Source organism: Ciona intestinalis, chromosome 1 (assembly GCF_000224145.3).
Source record: "Ciona intestinalis chromosome 1, KH, whole genome shotgun sequence".
Lineage (NCBI taxonomy): Eukaryota > Metazoa > Chordata > Ascidiacea > Phlebobranchia > Cionidae > Ciona > Ciona intestinalis.
This window is the reverse complement of record NC_020166.2, coordinates 9,797,602-9,819,294: the sequence shown is the minus strand read 5'-3', so window position 1 is coordinate 9,819,294 and position 21,693 is coordinate 9,797,602. Positions and strand designations below refer to the sequence as shown.

The window sequence follows — 21,693 nt, the reverse complement described above, 5'->3', positions numbered from 1 at the left end:
AGCGTAGTTATACTGGGTACAAGTTCGCGGCCGTGTAACGTAGCATCGTTTAACGAGGGACCATGCCTGCCAATACACACGTAACCTCCCGAACGCACACACACTCGCACATACACTCAGGCAGACGAGTGCACGAGCCGGTGCGTTCGCATCAACGAATTCTCGAATTTTACACTGCGACGCTTGTTACGATTTATTGATATCAAAAAGGGGGGGGACTAGTCCCCCTAATCCCCCCCCCTGGGTGCGCCACTGGGATGTAGAGTGTCGGTCTTGCTGGAAGTTTTTCAGTTATATATTTCAATTTTTTTTTCGCTTTCTATCGATATTTTTCAGAATGTATAGTAGGGTGGGGGAAGGTGGACCTTTAGCACATAATTTTATCGTGTTTTAAACAAAGCTCATCGTGTTTTAAACAATTAACAACGGTTTATGGGAGTCGTGAGGATACAGTTTTATAGGTTGTTGAGGGTTATTTGTTTACTTCCAAATGGGAAAAGAAAATGGAGTAATAGGCTGTCCCATCTTCCCACAATCCTACTATACATTTGTGTCATTGATTGTTAGCTGATAGCTGATAGTTCCCGTTTCTTCGTTAATATAATTAATATGATATTGATATCAAGACAGTTAAAATATTATAGAACAGGAAATGTTAAAGAAACTTACTTGAAATGTTGTTTTCTCGCTGAAAAACTTGTAACATTTCGGGTCGCCTTTTTCACCTGGCACGTTGCTATGACTAGGTTCCACGTATACGAAGCCACTTGGGCAAAGATGGTCATAGTTTTCCTCCACTGGTATAACAGGTTGGGCAATCACCACAACACTTTGTGCTTGGTTTGTTATTGTGTTTAACACAAGGAAAGCTGAGATCATTCGCCAGCCTTGCTGGGTTAAATCAAAACTTGACATTTTTAACTTCTATAAAAACCCAACTTAATCAGTCTCTGCCCTGTAAAGATTATTGTGGATTTAGTTATTTCTTTCAGTGTTATAAGACTGTTTGGATACCACGAGCACATAATATTCTATATTTCTTAATCATGGAAGATGGGACACCTTCAGCACATAATTTCTGATTATTTTATCTTGTTTTAAACAATTAATAACGGCCTATATAGGAATCGTCAGGATTCGGTTTTAAATTTCTTTGAATGTTCTTTGATTAATTTCAAACGAGTCGAGAAACTTTAATGAAAAAGTATCCCATATTCCCCCACTCTACTATACATAAACTAAAGCTTAAAACTCTACGCTCTTATTCTTTTAAACGCACACAAGACTTCTCCACACCCCATCTGCATATACACCACTAATACAGACTCCTAAATGCAGCGCTCACATACGAACCTACACAGCCCCTTCACTGCTGTAGAACCGTTGGAATTTTATTTGTAGTCTAAACAGCGTCTTCACGTTTGCATTAATATTTTATCATCTTTTCAACTTGAGCGGGCTGTTATCGCTTCAAAGCGGAGCCAATTTAAACCGGTACCTTTTCCGTGTTGCTCGATGGAAAGCGCATATGGATTTTTCTGCGCATAAGAATCGCCTGTACGATAGTAATTAAAGTTATGCCTTGTTATTTAAAGCAACTTGGTGATTTACATTACTTTTTTCGAAGTTGCTCTGTAGTAACCGCCTATGGATTATCGTATAGGCGATTCCTATACACATATGGGAGAATTGGACACATATAGTAGGGTGGGGAAAGATGAAACCTTTTATGATATTTTCTCGTCCAATTTGGTAGTTAACAAAGAACATTCAAAGAATTATAAAACCGTATCCGCACAACTTCCATAAACCGTTGCTGGTAATTGTTTAAACAGAATCAGGATATTTAGATATTATGTATATTAAATGTGTCTCGTCTTCCCCACCCTAAAAGTGTCTCGTCTTTCCCCACCCCTGAAAAAATGGAATTGTTAGAACATCATTTGATAACTATTGTACAGTATAAACAGAAATAAACTTGTAATAACAGAAAATAATAATAATAACTTATAAAATAAAACTCATATATTTTTTGCCACAAATTAGGCAATGATACACAGTTCAATAAGCAAGTGTTTGCATCTAAATTTCTTGAACAATAAACAACGTTTGGGGGTCGCGTATCAGCGTTCGTTTATATTATTATGCGAACCTACTTATTTTACTACAAAATGTGACGACACATGACCTGCTAAATACATTGTATTCAATACATTTTTAGTATATAGTACTGTAGGGGAAGACGGGACACGTTTGGCACATAATATCTTAATATCCTGATCTTGTTTTAAACAATTACCAACGGTCTATAGGTGTCGTGAGGACGCAGTTTTATAATTCTTTGAATATTCTTTGTTTACTATCAAACGGGACAAGAAAATAGAATGAGAGATGTCCCATCTTCCCCCACCCTAATACATTGTATTCCATACTTTTTTAATACATTATATTCAATACAAGCTCAAAACATTTTATTGAGTATAGGCCATTGACGAGAGAATAAAAAGGTCTCCCACCTTACCCTATATTCCATATTATAAATTAGATGATCGTCGTTTACCACTACACCGCATCGTTACAGCTCTAAAAAATATTTAAGGTAGTTTGTTTTTTTAAACGCCTTATAATTTTGCGTCTCGTTCGCGAAACGGTATACTTGGAACTTTCCGCCCTTTGAGATTAGCGGTGCAGTCAAACTCACGACCAACTGCAGCGTTGCTTAAAGTTTTTACCAAATAAGGAGATGCATACGTCGACGCTTGAAAAAAGTCAGCGTAGCAGGAATTCTGCATTGTAGGGGCAAACGCTCCGAATTGTAAAATATGTTTTAAACCCGTTCTACTTTTACAGCTCGTACTAGATCGTTGCGCTAAGTAAACATAGACCGCTACATGAATATAGGTCGGAAACACAGTACAAGAAACAGCAGATGATGGAAATATGAGAAGGCTGGAGAAGTAGCCGGTTAAGCGCGGTTACGGTTCAAGGCACAGGGCACCATTAAGACGCATGCGAAGAAGCTATAGTGTAATAATTGTAAAGCATCTACCTCTGGATATTTCATAACCATGGCGGGTAAGTTCGTTAAATTTACTTTTAGATTTTTACGTTTTTTGGGAATTTACGTTTTCGTTTGGATAATTATTTTGCCAGCACACAATTCTCTTCTAATTATACATCTTAATTCGTTTTAATAACATGCCTCTTAGTATAAGTTTCTATGCTGTTATTTGACGCTTTTCCTCAAGTACTTTTAACCCGTAGCGTGTTTTAAGAACTGAAGTTTTGTTGCTGAATCTTATTTGTTTTAATTAATTTACTTTTTTCGCTGATGCCTAATTGAGTGGGGAAGGATGGGACATCTTTAGCACATAATGCCAAATATCATGATCTTTTTAAACAATTAACAACGGTGTATTGAAATCGTGAGGATACGGTTTTATAATTATTTGAATGTTCTTTGTTTTACTGCCAAATGGGACGAGAAAATAAAATGAAAAGCTGTGCCATCTTCCCCCACAGCATTATATATAAAGAAACAAACACACCTTCGTATTAATCACGCAGACACTGAAAAGGAAAACATTATTAATAACGTTCCTAAGTTACTTACCGGAAGATGAGAGACCGGACATGACGTCATTAAAGAATTATTTTTACAATGGATTGTTAAACCCGACAATAACGTTTTGGGACGGGTTTCGATTTCTGCCCCGTTTTAACCCAGAGACCGCCAAATTCGCGTATGAGATGACGTACAAGAATAGTGACGTAATAGTGGCTGCATTTCCAAAATCAGGTAAGACTAATTTTATCGTAAATTTTATTGTGTGTCGTTTTTTTCGGTCTCGAAGTTAATTGAATTTAGGCCAGAATATTAGGTCAGAAGCTCGATGCGGCTACCATTGTGGGCGTATATGACTTTGGGCAAGAGGCTTAACTGCGACTGCTTAAACCAAGTGGTCTCTTTTCGATTGTGTAAGACTATAAACTGTTATTACAAACAATACCCCATAAAAATTAGTTACTTTACTTGCATACATGGTAATTCGTAATCTGGCTCGAGGTGTATGAAACAGATCACCCGTGTTAAACCACAATCGTTTAGTAACCGCGAGAGGATAAATAAGTTGCTTTCATTCATTCACTGTTGCAAACCTCACATATGTGGGATCATTGTTTTCAGGAACCACTTGGATACGAACAATAGTCCAACACCTTGCGTACAAGAGCGACCCAAAGCAAATGGAAATAAGTTCGAAGCTCAACATGCCGTTCAGTTACCTTGAAACCGGGACTCGTACGTTAAGAAAATTGCTGCAAAATAAGTTTTTTTGTTTTTACTTCCCGCGCGCCGTAGCACGGTGGTTAGTGCGACTCATTGCTACAAGCACAGTGGGCGCTGGGACCCAGGGCAAGTCACTTAACGGCAATTGCTCCAACCCAGTGGCCCCTAATAGATTTTCTAAATTGTTAGTCATGCAGAAAAATACAAAGTGTGGTATGTGGTATTACAAAAACTGGCACGAGGTGTAGGAAACAAAACAATTCTGTTATAACGACTGTCCTTGCCCTACCATACAAGGATAAATAAATTACATACATAGTAACTGATAATCGGGCACGAGTCGTATGAAACAGAACATCCGTGTTACAACGACTGCGTTGTCTCACCGCACAAATATCAACTAAGTTATGTTAATTTAATAATTCAATCAATTACTTTGCACCCCAGCGATAAAGTTTGAAGTTGTAAACAAACTTCCTTTATCACGGAGAGTATTCTCTACCCATTTAGACGCTCAACTTGTGAATTTAAAAAAGATCAAAGAATCTGGGGCAAAGGTGAGCTTCGTGACGTCATATGTAAAAAAACTGTGACGTCATATGTAAAAAATCTGTGACTTTATATGTAAAAAATCTGTGACGTCACATGTAAAAAATCTGTGACTTTATGTCAAAAAAATCTGTGACGTCATATGTAAAAAAACTTTGACGTCACATGTAAAAAACTGTGACGTCAAATATAAAAATGTATGACGTCATGTGTCAAAATATTTGACGTCATATGTCAAAATATCCTGACTTTATTTATCCCCTTGGCAGGTAATTTACTGCATCCGCAACCCGAAGGACCAAGCTGTATCGTGGTATCATATGTACCCAAATATAAGGTGTATAGACCATCCAAACTTTAAGGAGATTTGTCCGAAAACTTGGGAAGAATTTTTCAATATGTACACTTCAGGTTAAATTTTAATGTAACATTTAAACCCATTGGAAATTTAATTTTAAACTGAGTGATTATAAACGAGAATTCCGCTAGGTGTTGCGGCAACGCTTTTTAGCCGTTTATTGGTTAATATGATTATAATCGTATAAGCGTATTTTAACAACTGTTGTTTTGTTCAATATAAATTTCTTAATTTCTGCTGTCGTTAAAGAGACAAATTTTTATTTTATATTTTAACCTTTATTACGTCATAGGCAAACAACCACTATTTACGCGCGATGGAGGATGGTATCCTGATCACGTGATGTCGTGGTACCAACATCGTGATGACGTCATGTTTGTTGTTTATGAAGAAATGAAAAGGGTTTGTAGAATATTAACTGGCAACACTGTCTTTATTTACTTAGCAAAAACAAAAACACTTTATTGAGTGAATTTAACTTAGTTATCATAGCGTGGTGAGGCAACGGCAGTCGTTATAACACGGGTGTTCTGTTTCATACACCTCGCGCCTGTTAGTGATTATATTGATGTCAATGATTGTTTTCTTGATTTTTTTGACCAAGTTGAATCAACTGTCGTTAGAAACTTGCCCAAGCACACATATGCCTACAATAGTCGCAGCAACGAACCAGAGAAAGTTTTACTTGCGTTACTATTCAAAAAATCTTCACAGGACCCTGTCAAGCAAATATTAAGAATAGCAGATTTTCTCAACATTCCGGCAACACTGGAAAGGGTTGAAGAAATAGCGAGTATGACGTCATTTAGTAAAATGTCGGCCGAGTTGAAAGATCGCGCACCTGCCGATAACTTCTATAGAAAAGGTGGGGAAATATTTTAGCTTTTATATTAATTATTAATGATAGCCTAAACCATTTTTTTAACTTTTACAAAAAGGTAGGAAACTTTCTTAGCTTTTATAATAATATTAATAAATTTTGACTTGTGTCTGCGGGTAGGTGTGCTTCTGCTTTAACTATAAGCGAATTATAGTAGGGTGGGGGAAGATGGGACACCTTTTCAATTTATATTCTTGTCTCACTTGGTAGTAAACAAAGAACATTCAAAGAATTATGAAACCATATTCTCACGGCCCCCAAAGACCGTTGTTAATTGTTTAAAACACGATCAGGATATTTGGATATTACGTGCTAAATGTGTCTCATCTTTCCCCACCCTACTAACATGAGTGGTAAAACGACCGTCGTCTTTTCGCTTGTGTAAACTTTTCCGATCTATTACCGTGACCGAAAACACAAAATAAAGTAACTCATTTATTTAATCTTTTATTCCATTCCTCCATTTATTTAAACAGGAGAAGTGGGCGATTGGAAGAACTATTTTAGTGATGAGCAATCAAAATTAATGGACAAGTTAATCCAAGAAAAACTTGGAAACACTGGCATAAAGTTTATATACGAGTGACATAAAAAATATGTTTGTCTTACAGCTCGTGTGTATGAATAAGATGTCGAAACGTCAAATATGTTTTCAGGGTGGCAACATTAACAAATTGCATACTACTATACTAGATGTCTGGAAACAACAGTTTAATTGTTTGTTAAATCGAACATTTGTTGCAGCTTGCGCGATTATTATGTTAGCAAAAGATAAACTGTGCTAAATAAGTTATCTGTTTACTGGAAACACCATCATAGATTGTATATGTGTATCACGCTTATTTATCCTTGCATTCAGGGGAAACCACAACAGTTATTGCACAGGTGTTCTATTACACACACCTCGTGCCCTCTTACGAATTATCATACATAATTTTCTGTCTGTTTGTTTTTCTTAATGGATGCTAATTTAAACAACTCATAAAGGACTACAGGGTTGGGACAACTAACGTTAAGTTATTCAATAACACACTCACATGTACTGATGTTCATGTCAGGCCCTTTGTTGCTTCAGACTCTAAAGTTTATAGGCACGTCAGCTGACGTCATGTTGCTTACGTCATGCATAGTTAGGCGCGCGTTGAAGCGTCATACGGGGTAAATATTTCTGCTAACATTGCAAAAGTAGTCGCCGTATTTTGGACATTTGCGCCGAAAGTAAACGACTATGGTTTAAGTTTATTTGAACAATGTTAATTTTGAGGTTATTTTACCTGCTTGGCCTTACCTTCTCAGCAAATAGTATTCGAAGAACGTATTATCTTGCAGCAGTGGAAATTGACTGGGATTACGGCAACGCAGAAAACAGGTTCGTAGATTATTTTCACTTCGTCGTTTTTTATTCGCAAATTCAAACACAATTAAGCTATTAAGCTTTTGTCTTAACTTACCCCAAAAATGCTGTTTTTTATCGTTTGCCATTTCCGCGATTGCATAACACTACTGTGAAAGGAATTAAAACTTGCATGGTAGCAAAACGCCAATCATCGAGAGAAGAAAGACGACTTTAGTTTAATACGTGTAACTTGGGTAAAACGCATGTTAACTGGGCTACTGGGTACTTACACATGTACAAGCGCAAATATTTTTGCTTTATCATATAGTAGGGTGGGGGAAGATGGGACACCTTTGACACATAATATTCGAATATCCTGATCGAGTTTTAAACATTTAACAGCGGCCTATGGGAGTCGTAAGGATACGGTTTTATAATTGTTTGAATTTTCTTTGTTTACTACCAAATAGGCGGAGAAAATAAAATAAAGAGGTGTCCCATCTTCCCCCATCCTACTATACATTTACACATATTTTGTTCGAAGAGAGTTGGTCCCCTTTCGAAAATCCGTTTTTCGCCAATTCTCAGACGGGTATTACAGAAGGGAGATCCCCCATGTCGAATCTTTGGGGTATTTTGGGCCAACTTTGATCGCTGAAGTTGGTGACGCGCTGGTCGTTAGATTACGTAACTTTGCTACGGTTTCATGTAACTTACAAGCACAAGGTGTTAAAGTTACTTCTGGTAAGAATGATATTGTGGTATTTATATATATATATTTATATATATATATATTTATATATGTTTAATAGTAGGGTGAGGTAAAATGGGACATGTTTTTATTCTTTTGTGTCCCATTTAGTAGTAAACAAAATTTTCCAGAAAATCCTTCGTATGTATTACCTCACAATCAGTCAACTTATCAGTGGGAAATCCCCCAAGAAAGTTCCCCAACCTATGACGACCCTCCATGTGTTGCCAGACTTTATTACAGCAGTGTTGACCAAATAAAAGATATAAATTCAGGTAAATACTAGTTTTTATAAATAATTTATAAATTCAGGTAAATACTTTTTTAATAAAGTAACCACGAGGTTAAAGCAAAAAACAAGCCACTCATGTTAACTTATAACATAACTTAAATGAATTATATGTTATATTAACTTATATATATATATACATATAAATCTGTATAAATTTGATATATAAAAGTTATATAAAAATCTTTAGAAGGGTCTTGCTCAAGGACACATACACATACAATGTAGCAGCCTTATTACTGTTACCTCAATAAGTCAGTGGCTCTAACCCCTTTCAGTACATGCATACTTATTTATGCCTATCCATATCTGTACCTGTACTAATGGGTTTAGCAGCCATGCCTTTATTTGGAACTTTCGATTAGTTTTTCCTGCAGCATAATGGCTATTGTTTTGCAGCTAATTCCCTTCTTTTTGTTGTTTAAATTAACCTGATCTTCGTTTCTGTTTTCAAAGAAAGAAATAAAATGTTATGTTATGTCGTTACCACCACAGGTTTGGTTGGAAGTTTAATCATCTGCAAACCTGGTTGGATCTGGACAGTAGAAGAAGAAACTCCAAAAGTTTTGGTATTCGCTATTTCTGTTGAATCCAAAAGCCTTTTCCATCACAATCACGTTGTGAATAACACCCACCATCATAATGAAGTATGTTATTTACCAGCACCGTGGCATAGTGATTCACTAACTAATAAAACAGTAGTTTTAGATTGAATGCTACATATCTGTCTTTGGCCAAGACACTTAATGGCCATTGCTTCAATGCACTTACAGGTTGTCTAATTTGTCAGTCGTACATTAAAAATGGAAAAGATCCACTATAAAATAATTATAATCACCCACAACTTTGCATATGTGGTAACTTAGGGGCACAAGATTTGTGAACACCTGTGTTATTAAGACTATTGTTGCCCCGCTTTCGATGGTCATCAGTTACATTCATTTGTCATTCACTTCACAGGTGTCTTCCCTTCATTACACCATCAATGGGTTCAGTTTCAAGACATTTCCAGCTTTATCAACTTGTTCTGGAGAATCTACAACATTGTTTTTAATAGGTTGGTTTAGTTACAACCAAAACTTTTATTTCTTGCTTTGATAGACCCGTAACTGGAGGCTTCCAGGTTCAAGTCCCACCGCCGCTGTTAAACTATAACTTGTCTGTCTCTCTGCCCGTTGACAAGTTATTACACTACTATTCTTTTGCACACTATAGGCATTAGGCAAACATGGAGGATCCAGGCCTCATATCTGCTGCCGATTTATAACATAGATTATTAAACACATTACAAATTTGTTATAAAATAGGTGCCTCCTTATACATCGGACTGAAGTTATAACACGAGTGATTCCCTATAGCCATTATACCTGCTACAAAGGTTTATTATTGCAATCAACCTACACACTATCCATAGTGGATTCACAGCCACTATTGAGTTATAATATAAATATGTTACTTTATTGTAAACAATACACCCTTTGTACTTTCAGGTCTCTCCGCTAAATCCACATCTTTTTCCATCACATTTGAAAATCACGTGATCCAAATGAGATCTTTTCACGTGACCAATGTCGTGAGTCTATTTACGGGATCAACTGAAGTTATTGAAATAACCCCCCATCAAGATATTCAGGTCGTTTTAGTTTCTACAGCTTTGCTAATGAACATTACATGAATGGAATGGTAGCCAACATAGATATCTATGTAAGTAATGTTTAGATTTTGAAATTGGGACATTTTTACATAAATAAAGAATGTCAATTATCTGTTTAAATGGATAGGCAAGACCCCAAAATTCCAAGTTGATATTTTTACAGATTTTTTTGAAATAGCGATGCATGCAAAGGAGGGCCTTAAACTGGTTCATTATCCCAACACCTAGCATATAGCCACAAAGTTAACTGTATCTTATGGTGTGACTGACCAATTAATAAAAGTTTAGGATAAAATAAAAAGAATATGGAAAAGTATCATTTGTAACAGTATCACGATTCATGTTCGTGATTTTCAGGATTGCTCCTTTCGTGATGACCACCATCGCAAAAAGCGTCACGTTTCACGATTTCATCCAAAGAAGAAGAAATCACGTGACAGAGATCATGGGAACCAGCGGCAACAAGACGTTTCACGAGATTTCGGAAGAAGAAGGCTTAACTATGGCAGATGGAGTTCTTCATATGATCCTTATGATCAACCTCATGGATTGTATCATGAAGATGATGAAGAATCATCACATGAGCACGAGCATCAGCATTCACATGATCAGGATTCAGATCATGATGCTCAACCCCAAGTATGTATAAAATAATTTTTTATATTGTTATTTTAGAACATTTTGTTTGTACTTTCAAATTTTATGAAAAAAAGTTTTTTAAATATTGTGACACTCTCTTGTGACTTTACTTATTATCATTATTTATGAAAAGAAAAAAAATGGTGGGTGTTTTTGAAAACTGTGACTTTCAAACTTTAAGGTGCTGCAAATAGATTCAGACTAAAATTGTGAGGAGCCTAAAAGTTTAAGAATCATCGGACTAGTAGACACAGCACATTTGATAACAGTCTTTGTTATTTTCTTTTATTGACTTTTTTAGGTCCGAAGTTATTTCATTGCAGCAGAAGAAGATTTATGGAATTATTCACCAACTTCATATGATTTGTTTACTGGGAAGAAACTTAAGTTACGAGGTGAAACATCTTACGCATATTATGATGATGGAAGACATAGAGTTGGATCAATATACATGAAGGTATGATGAATGTAACTTCCTTTATCCTCGTGTGGCAGTAAAACTACAGTGTTATAACACGGGTGTTCTGTTTCACACACCTAGTGTTAGCTTACGAGTTACTGCGTGTGTTGCTTTGTGGGTGATTATTCCTGTTTTTAGGAGAAATAAGAAAGCATAACTAATAAGATGAATACATACTGTTCAGGCTCATTATGTGGAATACACAGACGACAACTTCATCACAAAGAAGCCAGCATCCAATTCTCATCATGGAGCATTAGGTCCAGTGATCAGAGTTGAGATTGGGGAAGTGCTGAGGATTGTATTCAAGAACTCTGCATCCAGGAACTTCAATCTTCATCTTGATGGATTCCCTTTTAACAGAACAAGTAAGAAGAAGATGCTTTTTAGCTCCCTAATTATTTTTACAGTAAAAAATTATGTGTTTATAGATTTTTTATTTTTCTATGAAGAATCCAAATTGATCTTTCCAATTATTATTATTCTATAACAATACCTACGACACAACTTATTTGTCCTTGTTATAAAATGGGTGTTCTGTTTCATACACCTTCACTCACTTACAATTTACAACAGATTCAACTCTACTGGTGATTTTTTAGCTATTACTTTTTGTTGGCAACAGTTTAAGTTTATTTAAACATTTAATATTCAGACCTTCTTGGAGTCTCACCCGATGGCAACATAACAATTTACCAATGGATGATAACTCAAGATAATATCCCAACACTGGATAACATTCAATGTTTGACACGAATGTATTATTCAAATGTTTACCCTATAAGAGACATTTCCACTGGGTTGGTTGGGCCTTTCCTAATATGCAGGTCTGGCTCACTGGGTGAAAATGGTGAACAGGTGGGTTGTGTTTTGACTGAATGCATGTATTTGTGTGTATAATTAAAAAGTAACTAGTATTATATTATTTGCCAGTGGCATTATGTGTATTAGTACACTATGCGTGTCTGGTGTATAAGAATACACCCATGTTATAACTTGACAGTGAGCATGAGGTGTATGAATACACCATGTGTGTCTGGTGTATAAGAAGACACCTATGTTATACCTTGACAGTGAGCATGAGGTTTATGAATACACCATATGAGTCTGGTTTATAACAAGACACCCATATTATGACTGAACAATGTACAAGAGGTGTTTAAAGCCTCCATTTCCTAACCAAACTCCTACTTACCCAGAGAAACGTGGACAAAGAAATATTTCTCCACTTTTCAACAATCAATGAAAACTTGAATTGGTTTATCAACGAAACAATATCAGCAACAACAATTGGTTCCATGGTTAAATTGAAACAATCACCTACCTTCTATCAGTCAAACCTAATGTCAAGTAAGTTGTTTATTAATTATTACGTCATAAGGCAAGATGGTAAATGTTTTAACTATAAAGATAGGTTCTGTTCTATGTGGGTCTTATGACAAGGCATGCCATGTGACGTGGGATTTAGACCAGGGTTTGTCAGTTCTTGCTACAAACAAAGAGTACAGTTATGATTTATACTGTAATGGTAGCACAACTAGGGAGAATAGGTTATAGAACTCAAATTGTATGCTTAGATAACTAGAGTTAAGGCTGAATGCTGATACTGTTGTTGGCATGTGCGCCCTTGAGAAAGACACTTAATTTGTTAATTGAATGAAAATATGGAAATCCAGTGATCACTGATGATTGCATACTTAGCAACGTATAGGCACGCAAGATGTGTGAACCCAAACATCTGTCTTATAAAAGTTGTAGTTTCCCACCACACAAGGTTATATAAATAGCTACATTTATATATTTTTTAACAGACATACAAAACTAAGTGTAATCTGTTAATGTTTGTATCAGTAAAAACTTTGCATCAATAAAATGTTATCGCAGGTGTTAATGGGTTTGGTTATGGAAACCTCATGCACGTGAATGCTCATATTAATGATCACGTGAGTCTTCATGTGATGTGCACGGGATCTGAACATGATGTTCATAATATTAGGATTGGTAATCAAGTAGGTATATTGGTTATACTTTTGTTAAGTAAATTACTTTTAAATGATTACTACACTGTAGTATATTTGTAAAGATGGCGTAACTCAGCATAGGTGTCTGTGTAAAGTAGATCTTGTGTAAATGAAACCATGTTGTAACTGACCAGTGAGCATAAGATGTATGAATATACAAAGTGCTTCTGTTGTATATCCAAGTTATAACTTAACAGCTTGCATGAGGTGTTTAAATACACCATGTTTGTCTTGTGTATAAGGAGATGGCTACTAGAATTCTGCAGTGCTTATACATAAGACCTTAAAGAGGACAACAACAAAGTTACAAAACCTTGTTCTTTTTTTCTCAGACTTTCTTCAGCGAGATATCAGCTCTTGATTCCTCTAGTGGTCATTCTGGCATCGGAAACATAGAGATCGTTCCACTCAGCGGGAAAACATTTTATTTCAAACCTGCTGTACCAGGTTGGGATTACTATTAAAAAACCAACACATTATGTGCATAAATGTAAATAAATGTAACTTGCTTTACCGTCCCATGTCAGAAAACAACAGTCGTTATACCACAGGTGTTTCAAACACCTCTTGCCAGCTTAATCCAAATATTCTGATCGTGTTTTAAACAATTAACATTAACAACGGTCTATGGGAGCGGTAAGGATACGGTTTTATAATTCTTTAAATGTTCTTTCTTTGCTACTAAATGGTTCGAGAAAACAGAATGATAAGGTGTCCCATCTTCCCCCACCCCACTGTATGATCTGTTTCATACACCTCGTGCCAGTTTACGGTTTACCATGTATGTTACTTTGTGATAATTATTTTTATACATATACATTAAACTGTTTTTACATCATATATGAAAGCACAGTTTAAAATATAAAATACTTTATCAGGAAAATGGAAAATATCAACAGACAACTTGAAACTATTTGAAAACGGTATTTTAGCTTATTTTAAAGTTGAAGGAAATACAACAAACACTGATCACACTTCTACAAATATTCACGATGGTAAATTCACGTGTTGTGATATATTAGCAGGCTGTTATGTTTCTACCTCTTCTAACTAAAAGTATGAACTTTAACTCGACAGTATCTTTTGATAGACACCTTGCTCTATCATAATATCTACAAATAGATTACTCGTTTTATAACAACTGTCGTTGCCTCTACCCCATGCCAGGGTAACTAAGTTAACATTCAGGCATTTGTTCATTCATACTACTTTAATCTACTTTTAGCTATATGTATGAACTATACCTTAAAAACCCCTTTTTATACCAACTTGTTTTATCATATTATATACAAACAGAATACCTGTGTTATAATGCCATTGCCCGCACGAGGATAAAACAAGTTACATCCATTCATTAAAGCTTTTAACTGCTTTAACCGTTCGTATTAACTAACTACACATCTATAATTTCTATTATTAAGCACCTTATTATTTATACAGATGCCACAGTAAGATGGTATTTCATTGCTGCCATTGAACAGACTTGGGAATATGTTGGAAGTGAAAACCAAGGTGGTCAAATGCGAGGAAACAATACTGTGTACAAAAAGGTGGGTAGTGAAAAAATGGCTATATTGTCGCTGCTACCATTGTGAGCGTATGTGTCCTTGGGCAAGATTCTTAATGGCAATTGCTCCAACCCTGTGGTCACTCATGGGTTGCCCAAGTTATTAGCCATACATAATAAAAATTACCCACAAAGTAACGTACAGGGTAACTCGTAAGCTGGCACGAGGTGTATGAACACCTGTGTTATATTGACTGTCGTTTTCCGGCCATGCGAGGATAAAGTAAGCTGCATTCATTTATATATTTGGTTATAGCACCACGTTTTTTTCTGCCTAATTTATATATATTTTTACCCAAAAAGGTCATTTAACCAATTGTCATTTTCATCGCTATGTGTCGTTTTATTTTAACTAATTTTTTAATTTTTGTCATCGTAATCGTGGGGACAAGTAAAAGTTATTATATTATTATTATTCCAGGTTTTATATGAGGAGTTCACAGATGCTACATTCACTCACCGCAAACCGCGTGTTCCATACAATGGAATATTGGGGCCTGTGATTAAAGCTGAATATGGAGATATCATTAAAGTTGTGTTTCATAATCAAGCATGTCGACCTTATTCCATACACCCGGTTAAACTGATGCATTCTGTTGAAGATAATGGTAAAGTTATATTGAGTTAAGTTCTAAAACCCCAAAATAATCATCTTTAAAGTAACATATGTGGTGACTCGTAAGTTGACAAGAGGTGTATGAAACAAAACACCCTTATTATATGACTGTTGTCCGCCATGCAAGGAAAAATAAGTTACATCCATTTCTTTTATATGGGTAGGGTTCTATGACAATGTATGTCTGGGATTTAAGCAGAGTCTTTTTTATTTGACACATTTTTTCAAGTAGTTATTACTAGTTTTGTTTTTACCCAATTTGTTACTTTTCTTTTTTATTGTGTTTCAATTAAATTGATTCTCACTACCTTATTCCGAGAGATAAATAAAAAATATTGTTTCTATGTATGTTGTAAAAAATATTGTTAAATTTCCTTGCAGGTGATTGGGTTTTAGAAGGTGACGGAATCCAGACAGATTTCCGCCATAGAGATCCCATATTCGTTAACCGGGGATCAGTTTTTACGGGACGGACTCAGACTTATACTTGGAAGGTCCCTCCGGTGGCTGATTATGACAGCTCGCTGAATCCATCGGAGTGCGCTGTTTCATATTATTATTCAAATGCTGACGCGACACGGGATGTTCATTCTGGATTAGTAGGTAGGTAGGTGGGTGGGTTAGTGAAATATCATGTCTCCCATTTCTATAGTCAAATAACCAAATAGCATTAATTTTGGTTATGGCTTGAGTGACTTATCGATGGTTGCCACTTTATCCGATAATTTTATTCAAGTAGTTTTTACCTGCAGCGTATGCTTAACAACTGTTATTTTTGTTGCTAATTCCCTTCCCCTTGTTGTATTAATTAGCTTGATCTTCGCCACTATATCCAAAGAGATAAAAAAATAAATATTATGTTATGTGTTACAGGCCCTTTACTGCTTTGCAACCAAGGAGTATTGAGAACACACAACATCAGATACGATATTGATCGAGAATTCTATTTACTTTTCAAAGGTAAATAAGAAATCAATCGTAAGTTCTTTGGTCATTTTGTGCCTTGTTATTTTTGTTTGTCAGCCCATTAGAAATGGTCAACATTTTTTCTATTTATTTTTATTATGTTTCTATTCTATGTGGGTGAGGTCTTGCAGCGTGGCAGCAATTTAAACCGGAATTAGCCCATTTCCCCCCAAATTATTATGTTTGCATAAAAAATTATTTCTTTACCTCTTGTTGTTTTATGATCTTTTGATTCTTTTTACAGAATTTGATGAAAATCAGAGTTGGTATGCATCCGAGAACCAACATTATCTCAACCAGTGGAATCTAAATGGAAGCAATGTAAGAAATAAAAATGAATGATGTAACTTATTTATCCTCGTGTGGTGAGCAACGGCAGTCGGTATAACACCGGTGTTATGTTTCGTACACCTCATGGCCTCTTACGAGTTACCACATATGTAACTTACTTATTTTTGCATGGCGTAGAAAGATGTTCTTTATAACACGGGTGTACTGCCTGATACACTTTGTGCCTGCTTACAAGTTACCACATCTGTGTAATTTTTATGTTGCTTTTTTATTTTTTTTGTATGGCTGCCAGTTTAAACAGCCCATTAATCGTAATTGAACTGGAGAAATTGTTGTAAATTTTAAGTACAAACACACCCACAATGGTGGCAATGCTCTATAGTTATTATATATTATTTAATCTCGCTTCAGATTTTTCACACAATCAATGGTTTAACGCATGGTGGTCTGGTTACCTTGGAAACAGAACCAGGTGAACGAATAGCATGGCACGTGATCAACATGGATAGCCAACCACACTCAATCAACTTTGAGGGGAACTCTGTGTTGACGTATATGAATAGTGCATCACTGTTGTCAGGTGGGTTTGTTATAAATGTAAATAAATAAAAGTAACTTACTTTATCCTCACATGGCCGGAAAACGGCAGTCGTTATAACAGTGGTGTTCTGTTTCCTCGTGCCAGCTTGGGAGTTATCAAGTATGTTACATTGTGGGTTAATATTTTTTAATTATTTTTCTTTGTGACTAATAACTTGGACAACTCATTAGTGACCACTGTGTTGAAGCAATTGCCGTTTAGTGTCTTGCCCAAGTACACATACACCCACAATGATAGCATACCCTGCTGTACGACCTCACTCACACAGAATAGAACTTCAATTTTCACTGCTGCCAACCAGTTTAAAGTCCATTAACAAATAGTGTTTGAAAGATCAAAAATATTATGTTATGTGACTGATTTATTCCAGATTACCTCAGCACTGTAAGTTCTGTTTCTGTCCGACCATTACTTCCTGGTGCTTCAACCACCGTTACCATGGTACCAACCAACCCTGGTGCCTGGATGGTCCAGGATTTTGCTTCACAATCCAGTGTCATGGGGATGTATTGCATCTATCATGTCAGACCAAAAGGTAGGAAATGTAAAAAATAATGGATTTTAAATTTAGGTTCTGTGATACAAGAATTGTAACATGCGCCAAACTTTTTAAAATTCAAGGGAGGCAAGGATAGTTAGACATGCTGCACTGTCAAATAAATCGACTGATTATTTCTAATTTACTAAGTAATAAAATGCTGGAAACTTCCTGGTTGGTCCGCCCACCCTACCACCCCAAGTTTTGCGCCTAAAAACCCCGCCATTGTCATTAAACAATGAACTTTGTCATTCTAGAATGCCGGAAACCTCTGGGTTTAGAATCGGGTCTAATCGCTGACCACCAAATTACTTCGTCCTCTGTTTACATCACAAAGGCTGCGTTCGGGTTCATAATGGGAAAGTGGTCAGCACGTTACGCTCGACTTAACACGCACGGTCATATTAATGCTTGGATGCCGAGTCGCTCCGATCGTAGACCTTGGATCCAGGTGAGAAACCTCATGCCAGCTTTACTTTTGTGGTGGTTAATTTTTAAGTATTTATATAACTCATGTTCACTGTTGAGTTATAACATGGGTGTCTTCTTATACACCAGACACACATGGTGTATTCATACACTTCATGCTCACTGTCAAGTTATAACATGGGTGTCTTCTTATACACCAGACACACATGGTGTATTCATAAACCTCATGCTCACTGTCAAGTTATAATATGGGTGTCTTCTTATACATCAGACACACATGGTGGATTCATACACCTCATGCTCACTGTCAAGTTATAACATGGGTGTCTTCTTATACACCAGACACACATGGTGTATTCATACACTTCATGCTCACTGTTAAGTTATAATATGGGTGTCTTCTTATACATCAGACGCACATGGTGGATTCATACACCTCATGCTCACTGTCAAGTTATAACATGGGTGTCTTCTTATACACCAGACACACATGGTGTATTCATACACTTCATGCTCACTGTTATGTTATAATATGGGTGTCTTCTTATACACCAGCGCACATGGTGTATTCATAAACCTCATGCTCACTGTCGAGGTATAACATGGGTGTTTTCTTATACACCAGACACACATGGTGTATTCATACACTTCATGCTCACTGTCAAATAAACCAAATCTATCAGTGTTTGCATTTTACCAATATCCACAATTACACAGGTAGATCTCGGTTCACCAATGCGCATCACTGGCATCACAGTTCAAGGCACCATGGATGGCCATGTAAGGAAATACGTCACCAGGTTTAAAATACTCTACAGTGTAAATAACAGAGAATGGGCTTTTTACAGCAGGCAGGGAAGTAATGTAGATATGGAATTTAAGGGTAAGAAAAAGTCATTAGAATTACTGTTTTTTTTATTGTAGGTTTTGTTTACCGTTTCAAAAATTTACGAACAAAAGAACATCATGCTTAACTCTTTAATGTTCATACTTTTTTCTTTTTTTTTATATATATTTTTTCATATATTTTTCATTACTTTTTCGAACTCCATTGCAGGCAACTTATTCTTCAATGTTCCAGTCACTCGTACATTCTCACCACAACTTCTAGCCAGATATATCCGGTTGGTACCGATTAGATGGCAGAACCAACCAGCTGTCAGGATGGAGGTATAAACATGGTTTTGCACATTCTACATCTCCTTATTTGTGTCTTAACTCAACTTTTGCATGGATGCCTGGACAATACATTTTTTCATGAAATACAACGCTGTTATACATAATTTATAAATTAGTTCTCTACATTTTTCTTGTGTTTTTTATTTTGAATATTTGTTAAATTAAAACCACATTCCCAGCTTCTCGACTGCAGCTTTTCTGGTATAATGACCTTACTGGATGTCAGACAAAGCGCAGGAAACCTTTTATACCAGATAAGCCGCTAAAATATTAATTATTGAATAAAAACATTTCCAGCTTCTTGGTTGTTCCATTGAAGGTCGGTGTGAGGAACCACAAGGTATCGGGTCGGGGGAAGTCCCTGACACCTCCATCACAGCATCATCTGAATATTTATACAAACGGAGGATTTTATGGGAAGCAAGATTTGGGAGACTTAACTACAGGCCTCCTAATGTAAGTGTGAAAGTCTAGCTTGTGTGATGTATTTTATGTGTTGTAAAATGTGATGTGTTTTATGTTGTACATTCTATTTTTGTGGTAAAGGTCATACAGTGTGGCACACTATGGAATGAGAGATATTAGCCAGAATTGCCCCGCTACCCCATGACCAGAGTTGCCGTTATTGTGCTGGAGAGTCTTGCCCGAGAACAAAATATGTTTAATTTGAAATGCAAGCGCCAATCCACTCAGCTACTGGTCACATAATCTCTAAAGTAATTATTGTGCTTGTGATGCAATAATGGCGTATGTTTAGAGTGAATCAGGGAGACTGGATTTATTCACTGCAACTCGAGATCACGTATTATCAGCAGCTCCAGCGTGGAGTCCAAGTCGTATTAATAGAAGGCAGTGGATTCAAGTTGATTTTGGTGAGTCAGCTGTTATTAATAGTGTTTTAATAGTGTTTTTTTATCTAGCAAACTATATATGGTGCGGCATTTTCGGGTTCAAGGCTGGTTGTTGCTACCATTGTGGGCAAATGTGTCCTTAGGCAAAATACTTAACGATTGTTCCGACCCAGTGGTCACTAATGGGTTGTCCAAATTGTCAGCCATACATAAAAAACAATCCACAAAGATAAGTACATGGTAACTTGTGACCGGACATGAAGTGTTTTAAACATAATCTCGCTTCTACTTATGATATGTTTATATTATAGGACGAATCATAAAAGTTGCGGGTGTGATTACTCAAGGGGCAAAATATGGAAGGTGGAAACTTTATGTCAAAAGTTTCGCGTTAAAATATTCAAGTGATGGTTTGAGGTGGGAGGTTTATGAAGATCCTGTCTCACATCGGGCAAAGGTAAATATTGTTTTACTTTTATCTGGAAGAGAGATCTGTTTAAACTATTATTAATATGTTGGTATATGATCAAATTCTAAAGGTAAAATAACAAGCACTATGAATAAATAAATAAATAAATGTAACTTATTTATTCTTGAAAAGAAAGATAACGACAGGTGTTATAACACAAATGTTCTGTTTCAAAACCTTGTGCCCACTTACAAGTTACCATGTATGTACCTTTGATGGTTAACAATTTAGACAGACTATAAGGGACCACTGGGTTGAAGCAATTGTGTCCAAGAACATCAAGTTATAAAACATAATATTTTAAAATTCAAATTAGTTGATTATATAAAGTATTATATATTGCTGTGTAAGAAAACATCTGTGCAGGTATTCCGTGGTAACATTGACCCAGACACAGCAGTTACTCAAACCTTGCAAAATCCAGTTCAAACCAGATTTATCCGGATTCAACCTCGATCCTGGAGAAGCAGGATTGCTCTTCGGTTTGAAATCCTTGGTTGCAGTGTTGATGCAGAAAGCAGGGACTTGTTAGATGCTACCCCTTTCCCTGACAATTGCAGGAATTCAGAGTAACTTTGGGAAAACAACTTTTTTGTCTTTTGCATTGAAAAACGCTTGATTTTTTTGTTTCTTGATTGTGAATTTGTTGCAGTTCCTTTTTTATTCATGCAACAGTTATAAACATTATACATTTTTTGTATTTCAGTAGTAAATTAAATGATTTTTTTAGGTTTATTTTAATTCTAAGCCAGCAATTCCCAAAGTTCCCACCAATATATCCTAAACACTTTCCACTTACAACTATTCTTTAACCCTCAACCTTGCTTTTGTCGTTCTTTATTTGTAACAAGTTTGTAGCTTTGAGCTGTCAGTACACCAACTATCTTTAATCAGTTATCTCTTTGTTTCATTTTGTCCAAAGTGTTTTAAACATTCGATCTTATTTGAAATCAATAATTAC

At 36.1% G+C, this 21,693-nt stretch overlaps 4 protein-coding genes across 5 annotated transcripts in view; 3 read left to right on the top strand and 1 right to left on the bottom strand.

Moving 5' to 3' along the window:
• LOC100185368 overlaps positions 1–994 on the bottom strand; it is a 12,228-nt gene extending 11,234 nt beyond the window's left edge. Inside the window, exon 1 of one of the 2 annotated variants that reach the window (XM_018815338.2) lies at positions 670–994. In XM_018815338.2, coding sequence (XP_018670883.1) covers positions 670–915 — 246 coding nt within the window. In that variant the 5' untranslated portion in view covers positions 916–994. The remainder of the gene's footprint in view (positions 1–669) is intronic. The other variant, XM_002128231.4, reaches the window with a different exon arrangement.
• Positions 995–2,871: 1,877 nt separating this feature from the next.
• LOC100183002 (sulfotransferase 1C2A) lies at positions 2,872–6,992 on the top strand. The gene is made up of 8 exons (XM_002128302.5): positions 2,872–3,075; positions 3,568–3,799; positions 4,187–4,300; positions 4,736–4,845; positions 5,107–5,248; positions 5,488–5,597; positions 5,910–6,060; positions 6,552–6,992. The coding sequence occupies exons 2-8, from the start codon at positions 3,634–3,636 to the stop codon at positions 6,659–6,661; spliced, it is 903 nt and encodes a 300-aa protein (XP_002128338.1). The 5' UTR covers positions 2,872–3,075; positions 3,568–3,633; the 3' UTR covers positions 6,662–6,992.
• A 317-nt stretch (positions 6,993–7,309) lies between these two features.
• On the top strand, positions 7,310–10,600 carry LOC104265365 (coagulation factor V-like). The gene is made up of 7 exons (XM_009859185.3): positions 7,310–7,444; positions 7,956–8,155; positions 8,294–8,437; positions 8,947–9,098; positions 9,412–9,508; positions 9,942–10,155; positions 10,463–10,600. Exons 1-6 carry the CDS (start codon positions 7,326–7,328, stop codon positions 10,124–10,126), a joined length of 897 nt encoding a protein of 298 aa, XP_009857487.1. The 5' UTR covers positions 7,310–7,325; the 3' UTR covers positions 10,127–10,155; positions 10,463–10,600.
• Positions 10,132–21,475, top strand: LOC100175127 (coagulation factor VIII). The gene is made up of 23 exons (XM_009859184.3): positions 10,132–10,155; positions 10,463–10,744; positions 11,046–11,201; positions 11,389–11,572; positions 11,860–12,062; positions 12,404–12,554; positions 13,089–13,213; positions 13,558–13,672; positions 14,104–14,220; positions 14,666–14,775; positions 15,214–15,400; positions 15,790–16,011; positions 16,282–16,368; positions 16,619–16,695; positions 17,077–17,245; positions 17,637–17,801; positions 18,062–18,255; positions 18,951–19,116; positions 19,291–19,403; positions 19,710–19,868; positions 20,170–20,284; positions 20,575–20,720; positions 21,099–21,475. Exons 1-23 carry the CDS (start codon positions 10,132–10,134, stop codon positions 21,303–21,305), a joined length of 3,474 nt encoding a protein of 1,157 aa, XP_009857486.2. The 3' UTR covers positions 21,306–21,475.
• Positions 21,476–21,693: the final 218 nt, after the last annotated feature.

Excerpts from the sequence above, each read along its gene's own strand:
- LOC104265365 (XM_009859185.3), top strand. The coding sequence starts at position 7,326 with ATGTTAATTTTGAGGTTATTTTACCTGCTTGGCCTTACCTTCTCAGCA. Across the intron at positions 8,156-8,293 it reads AGGTGTTAAAGTTACTTCTG|AAAATCCTTCGTATGTATTA; the intron begins GTAAGAATGATA and ends AAAATTTTCCAG. Across the intron at positions 8,438-8,946 it reads AATAAAAGATATAAATTCAG|GTTTGGTTGGAAGTTTAATC; the intron begins GTAAATACTAGT and ends TTACCACCACAG.
- LOC100175127 (XM_009859184.3), top strand. The coding sequence starts at position 10,132 with ATGGTAGCCAACATAGATATCTAT. Across the intron at positions 11,573-11,859 it reads ATTCCCTTTTAACAGAACAA|ACCTTCTTGGAGTCTCACCC; the intron begins GTAAGAAGAAGA and ends TTTAATATTCAG. Across the intron at positions 17,802-18,061 it reads CTATCATGTCAGACCAAAAG|AATGCCGGAAACCTCTGGGT; the intron begins GTAGGAAATGTA and ends TTGTCATTCTAG.
- LOC100183002 (XM_002128302.5), top strand. The coding sequence starts at position 3,634 with ATGACGTCATTAAAGAATTATTTTTACAATGGATTGTTAAACCCGACA. Across the intron at positions 5,249-5,487 it reads TTTCAATATGTACACTTCAG|GCAAACAACCACTATTTACG; the intron begins GTTAAATTTTAA and ends ATTACGTCATAG. Across the intron at positions 5,598-5,909 it reads TTTATGAAGAAATGAAAAGG|GACCCTGTCAAGCAAATATT; the intron begins GTTTGTAGAATA and ends AAATCTTCACAG.